The following is a 6,882-nucleotide window of genomic DNA, read 5'->3' on the forward strand; positions in this document are numbered from 1 at the left end:
TTAATTTGATACTGGCATCTAAGCAAAATCTTCAGATATCCACAATGCTCTAGTCACTGGTGGTGTCCCCTGGGCTCAGTATTGGGCCCAGTCGTGTTCAGTATCTTTACTGACCATCTGGATGAGGGAATTGAGGCTACCCTCAGTAAATCCACAAGTGACACAAAGTTGGGTGGCAGTGTTGATCTACTGGAGGGCAGGAAGTCTCTGCAGGGGATCTGGACTGGCTGGATCAATGGCCTGAGACCAGCAGAATGAGGTTCAACAAGGCCAAGTGCTGAGTCCTGCCCTTGGGTCACAGCAGCCCCAGGCAGTGCCACAGGCAGGGACAGAGTGGCTGGGAAGCTGCCCAGTGGAAAAGGACCTGGGGGTGCTGGTGGCAGCGGCTGAACATGGGCCAGGGTGTGCCCAGGGGGCCAAGAAGGCCAAGGGCATCCTGGCCTGTGCCAGCAGTGGTGTGGCCAGCAGGAGCAGTGACTGTCCCCCTGTACTGGGCACTGGTGAGGCCACAGCTCAAAGCTGTGTCCATCTCTGGGCCCCTCACTGCACCAAGGACATTGAGGTGCTGGAGCGTGTCCAGAGAAGGGCAATGGAGCTGGGGAAGGGTCTGGAGCACAGGTCCTGTGAGGAGTGGCTGAGGGAGCTGGGGGTGTTTATCCTGGAGAAGAGGCAGCTCAGGGGGCACCTTAGTGCTCTGCAGCTCCCTGACAGGAGGGTATAGCCAGGTGGGGGTCGGACTCTTCTGGCATGCAGCCACTGATAGGATGAGAGAAAATTATCTCAAGCTGTGCCAGGAGAGATTCAGGTTGGATGTTAGCCAAGAAATTCTTCACAGAAGAGGTGACTACTACTGAAATGGGCTGCCCAGTAGGGTGATGGAATCACTGTTGCTGGAGGGGTTTGAGGAAAGGCTGGATGTGGCACTCAGGGCCATGGTCTGGTTAACGTGGTGGTATTCAGTCATAGTTCAGGCTCGATGATCTGGGACGTCTTTTCCGACCAAATTTATTCTGTGAGTCTGTGCTTGGCCTCTAGTAGCTTTTTTTTTTTTTTTCTTTAGAGAAAAAGCATTGATACATGCTGAGCAAGCTTGGAGGTTTTTTGAGATCTACCATGAGGGTCCTGCGTTCTGATAGAAGACTTTAAAAACAGATATGCAGTTACCATTGTTACTCTGTAGGCATCTACTAAATTAATCTATGTATTTTTTCACATTAGCTGTTAAATTAGCCTGCAGGCTCATGGTTTGATAGACTAGATGCAAAAGTAGGGGAAACAGGCAACAGCGAAAGAGTGGCAGTAACTGCATAAAAACACGGTTTTTTGCCGGTTGCTGATCCCCTTTAACCGAAGCGCTATGGTTTGTTTTGGTTTTGGTTTGTTTTGCTGCCGGGGCGCAGCGGGGCGGGGGCGGCGGGGAAGCGGTTCCGGGGCCGGGAGGGCGGTGCCGCGGCTCATGTGACAGCGGCTCCGAGAGGAAGCAGCGGCGGCGGAGCTGTGCGGGGCGCGCCGGGGGCGCGGACAGGTACGGCGGGGCGGGCAGGCAGGGGGCGCCCCCCGCGCCCCCCTCCCGGTGCGCGGTGGGCTCGGCCCAGCCGAGCGCCCTTCCCGGCGCGGCTGTACCACGGCGGCGGGGCGGGGGGTGGCGGCCGGCCGGGCCTCGGGGACGGAGCGCGCCCTCCCCTCCCTCCGGCCTCTCCCCTCCTCAGAGTCGGTGGCCGCGCCGCGGTGACGGGGCCGCATCTCGTCTTGTCTCGTAGGCCCGCGGAGGTGGCGGCGGCGGCGGCAGCAGCGGGCGGGCCCCAGCCATGGCCGACGTGAGTGCGGCTCCGCGGGGCGGGCGGGACGCGGGCGGTGGCTGCGGCGAGGGTGGGGCCGGGGGATGCCGAGGCCGGGCCGGGCCGGGCGGGGAGGGAGGTGCGGAGGTGCTGGGAGCGGCCGTGAGTAACGCGCCGCCCGTCTCTGCCCGCAGGACCTGAAGCGGTTCCTGTACAAGAAGCTGCCGAGGTAACGCGGGGCCGTGCGGGGCGGGCGGCCAGGGCCATCCGGTGCCAGCCCTCTGCCACACAGGGACACTTCCCACCAGACCGGCTTGCTCGGTGCCCCATCCAGCCTGGCCCATGAATACTTCCAGGGTGCGGTATCCACAGCCGCCCTGGGCAATAGAATACTATTCCAGTATCTCACCACCCACACAGTAAAAAATTTCTTCCTAATATCTAACCTGAATTTCCCGGTTTTCAATTTGTACCCATTAGTCCTTGTCCTGTCACTGCAGTTCCCGATGAAGGGTCCCTCTCCAGCTTCCCTGTAAACCCCCTTCAGATACCAGAAGGTTGCTGTGAGGTCTCCACCCAACCTTCCCTTCTCCCTGCTCAGCAGCCACAACTTCCTCAGCCTGTCTTTGTAGGGGAAGTGCTCCAGCCCTTTTATCAGCTTCATGGCTTCCTTTGGACTTGCTCCAGCAGCTCCATGTCCTTATTATTGGGGCCACCAGACCTGTACTAAACAGAACAAATACTAAATTAATGAGGGCATCAGTTTTTTTCAAAGTTTTCCCCTTTCTTGCACATTTGTTCACACAAAAAAGCCCCTTTCCTACTAATTACTGTGTTTATAAAATGGTGTCTCTTCTTCCCTTTTTTTTTCCAGCGTTGAAGGTCTTCATGCTATTGTAGTCTCAGATAGAGATGGTGTGCCTGTTATCAAAGGTAACTTCAGCTTCTTGCTGTGCTCTGCAGCTGAAATCTTGATTGAACAGCAGGGGGTGGAGAAGTACAGAAAAGTCTTCTGTTATGCCAAATACCTGAATATCCCAAGTGGTAGAATTAAATTGGACTTCAAGTAGAAATTCATTAGTTGATTATGTACCTCTTTAAATATATCCTTTTGTTTGTTTGTAATTGCAGTCTGTGGAAGTTTTCCTCTGTGACAGGGGTTGGAGCGCTGTAAGGTCCTTGTATCTTCAAGTCCCTCACAGGCTGATTGATACTAAGTGGTAGACAGAGCTTGGCAGTGTTTTGTTGGCCTTTTTGGTACTGTCGTTTTTATGTTCTGCAGTACTTGTTTCAGATGTTTTTGGCTTGTGAGTACAATAGTTTAAGGATACAAAGTTTCAGGTATTGCAGATTTATTTTGTTCAGTGCCCCAGAGTATTCAAACACCCAGCAGAACTTGCACATCATCACCTGTTTGCTGTCAAGTGACTGTGTGCCAGTAATCTGTTCAAGGGCTGGAATGGGCACAATGGGACATTGAACCAAAGGGACATCAGCACAGGCATCCTAAAGGAAAAGGATTAAAAATTTCTTAGGTGTGCTAGGAAGGATGCTGCTATAAGGAGCTTTGATCATACAGAGAGCATTAAATGAGGTACAGCTTGTGAAAACTGTTGGGTGTTCCTGTGGGAGCACCTCAGAGGTCTTGCATGTTTCTCTGCTTTTGGCAGAGCACTGAGCTGGATGAGGGTTGGGATGCAGTCAGAGACCTCATGTAAAGATAAGGATTTTCTTGTTTTGTTCCAGTTGCCAATGATAATGCACCAGAACACGCACTGCGACCTGGCTTTTTGTCCACCTTTGCCCTTGCCACAGATCAGGGCAGTAAGTTAGGACTCTCCAAAAACAAAAGTATCATCTGCTATTACAATACCTACCAGGTGAGTGACCTCAGTGTGCCCTGTCCTCAGTGACATGAGCTGTTCTTACATTACATTGAGCAAGAGAAAGAAGGTTATTTAAGCTCTGGTAGATTTTCACTAGGCTGCTATTGAAGTAATTTTGATTTATTTCTTACACAGCTTTAGTTAAGCCTAAATTTCACAGTATTTTTTAAACTTCTGTTACCTTTCTCAAAACTTGAGATTTACTTGTTGACAATGGGAAAGTGTAGTAGTTCTGAATTTGCAGATGTTGCTCATATGCTCTTCTGGATCTTTTATGAAGGGTTTATGTTCTTTTTTATAAACAATGTTAATAACTAGTGACACCTAACATGAATTAAAGCACATGCAGCCTGCTTCATAGCTAATCCTGCTGCCAGTATGACTTTGAGGTAAGAACACTTTGAAATACCCCTCACATTTTTCACAAATAAATTGATTATTTGTGTCCAAAAGTCCATCATCTACTACATTTCTGCTCCTTCACAAGTTCTGGTGGTCCTGAGAGCTTTTAATTATGGCTGCAGTAAACTGGCCAGCTGTTTAGCCTGCAGTGTGTCAAGCTTTGTTTGGAAATTAAGTGGGTGAGTGAGTTAGTACATTGCTTTGACTCTCTTGATGCTGCTAGCTTACTGTTGTGCCCACAGTGCCGTTTCCCTGGTAATGGAGGAACAGATATTCCTGTACAGGGAACAGTATTTTAAAACAATAAACCTGCCTGCCCTCCTGTTTCCCGTGGAGGGTGTGGTCTCCACAGTGTAATCTGCAGGGTCTGCAGCTGGGGCAGGGTTCTGGTGGACAGCACTCTGTAGAACAGAGTGGAGGTGGAGGGAAATGCCAGGTTTTCCATCTGCAGCTCCCTGTACTATAGGGTAAGTTCTGCTGGTGTTTTTAGCCATGAATCTTGAGAAACAGGTACACTGAAAAGTCACCTCTGTGGCTCTTGCTCCTGCTTGCCCTTTAAACTGAGGAGGCTGCTGGTTGCAGAAAGAATTTTTGTGTAAAGAATTCATCAGAGCCCTGGTGTGCACGGTGTGTTAGCTGCTGGCTGAGCACTTCTCTCTCCTTGCAGGTGGTGCAGTTCAATCGCTTACCTTTGGTAGTGAGTTTCATTGCAAGCAGCAATGCCAATACAGGTATGTCTGCACATTTGTTTTAAAGATTGCAGTATTTTAATAATTGAAAATAAGTTCCCTGAATTCGCTGCAAGCTGTGTTAGCTTTGTTCCTGCTGTGAATTTTGTCAGTGTATTGTGAAAGGTGTGAGTAAAAATTGACAGATTTTAGGTGTCTTGCTGGCGCTGTTATTCTTCTAGAAGCATATTCTAGAAGCATCCTGTGATTAACCTTGCCCATGCTGCGTGGGCAGTACTGTGCTGTACAAGCCAGCTGTTGGGTCTCAGAATTTCTGTCAGCCAAGTTAACATTCTGCAGGAATGTGTGCAGATTTGTCTTCAGTTCTGTGGGGTGGGGAAGTCCTTCAGCCAGGCCCTAGCCTTGCTGGTGAGGACATTGGCTAATGAATATGAGCAGAAAGGATTTAGTTTTGATACAGCTTCTTGGGACACAGTTATGGAAGTGGCAAGGCAGTAGTGGGGGAGAGTTGTGCTGCACTGGGTGCCTCTTTCAGTGCCAGGGACTGCAGACACCCTGCCTGGGGGTGCTGCCCACTATTCACAGGAAAGTGAGTAGCTCGCATGAAACATTTCAGGCTTTGAAAAGCACTGCCTGTGACTTGGGAGGGAGCTGTGGACTCTGGAGAGAGGCTTCTCAGTGATGTTGTTTGATGGAACATTCTGTCTCTTCTCTCTTTCCAGGGCTGATTGTAAGTTTAGAGAAGGAGCTCACGCCCCTGTTTGAAGAACTGAGGCAGGTTGTTGAAGTTTCTTAACCCGATGGTATAGCCAGAGTGCAGCATTCCTCTGCAGCCCAGTGGACAGAAAGATTCAATAATCATCAGTCAAATAACACGTCTTGGAAGAAATACCACAGCTCCTTAGTATACTAAGTAAGAGTAAATTGTACATAGTACTGAATCTGAAATGATCTACTAGTGTGTTGTAGGTGGATGTTACTTTAGGCCATGCTTCTTGTATTGTGCAGTACTGGAGAGCCCACCAAAATAGCTCCCATGGAGTTTAGCTCAGCCAGCTGAGCCAGGCCGGCACCATGCCCTTGGCTCCAAGGAGCGACCCCCAGATCTCCTGCTTCACAGGGCACATGGCACATGGCAGGGTGTCCTCAGGCTGGCCACCACTGCCTGTGGGAAGGCACATCAGGTGGAGGGAGTGAGCAGAGATGTGCTTGGAGGCATTGTGAGAGCAAGTGTGATAGCAGTGACTTGTCGGTACAATCAATGTCACAGCTTCCTTACACGGGGGGCACTTTGGCAAGGGAGTGCTACTAATCTGGATGCTAGCTGCATCCTGCTTCCACTAGGAAGAAAGCTGTTTCTATGGAAGGTATTGCTGTAGGGATTTTCATGATGCCTAGCTAAAAGCACCCAAACAATGTCTCACTTCTTCATGGGGTTTTTTCTGTAATATGGTTGTGAAGATCTCATGTCTCATAGTCTTTGTGTGGGTTCATCACTGGTGACACTCTCAGCTTATTTACCCTTAGGTTTTCTTAAGTAAATAAATATAAATAAAATACAGTATTTTTAAATGACAGAGCCTGGTCCACTCTTCTGTTGCACTGTAATAACCCCACAGCACATCTGCTTGTCTCTAGAGAGAGCAGGTCTCTTAATTGTTTGTAAATGTCCAAACTCCATGAATTATACACTGAAAACTAACCAATGTGTCTCTCAGTTGGGCAGTAAGGATACCAAGTCCCAGGGCAGTGCAGAGATCCCGTTGCTGGGGATCAAGCCTGTGTTCTTAGCCCCATCCCTTGTTCCCTCCCACGTCCCCTTATGACACCTGCCAGGCACTGCAGATCTGGGGGACAGCTCTGGGCAGGTCTGTGTCCCAGGCTGGGAAAGGGGATGCCATGGCCCTGTGCTCACACCTCACTGACCTGTGGTGCATCAGGCAGCATGGGGGGAAACAATGGTGCTGGAAATGACAGCTGGGAGTTCTTGTCTCAAAAAGAGATTACAGCTTGTCAGTCAACCCTTTTCCATTTAAAATAAGCTGGAATGGGACTTTGGTTGCTGGTCATTACAGAAGCAGCTGGAAGGTGTGTGTATTTCTGGCAAAATGTGTTTGTGTTCCAGCA

The 6,882-nt window shown here is 49.8% G+C and overlaps 1 protein-coding gene across 1 annotated transcript; it reads left to right on the forward strand.

The window, feature by feature from the left end:
* The first annotated feature begins 1,403 nt into the window (after positions 1 to 1,403).
* Positions 1,404 to 6,332, forward strand: LAMTOR3 (late endosomal/lysosomal adaptor, MAPK and MTOR activator 3). The gene is made up of 7 exons (XM_054632818.2): positions 1,404 to 1,525; positions 1,761 to 1,817; positions 1,973 to 2,007; positions 2,653 to 2,711; positions 3,525 to 3,658; positions 4,734 to 4,797; positions 5,478 to 6,332. The coding sequence occupies exons 2-7, from the start codon at positions 1,809 to 1,811 to the stop codon at positions 5,549 to 5,551; spliced, it is 375 nt and encodes a 124-aa protein (XP_054488793.1). The 5' UTR covers positions 1,404 to 1,525; positions 1,761 to 1,808; the 3' UTR covers positions 5,552 to 6,332.
* The last annotated feature ends 550 nt before the right edge of the window (positions 6,333 to 6,882 follow it).

The sequence above is a fragment of the Agelaius phoeniceus genome, chromosome 4 (assembly GCF_051311805.1).
Source record: "Agelaius phoeniceus isolate bAgePho1 chromosome 4, bAgePho1.hap1, whole genome shotgun sequence".
Lineage (NCBI taxonomy): Eukaryota > Metazoa > Chordata > Aves > Passeriformes > Icteridae > Agelaius > Agelaius phoeniceus.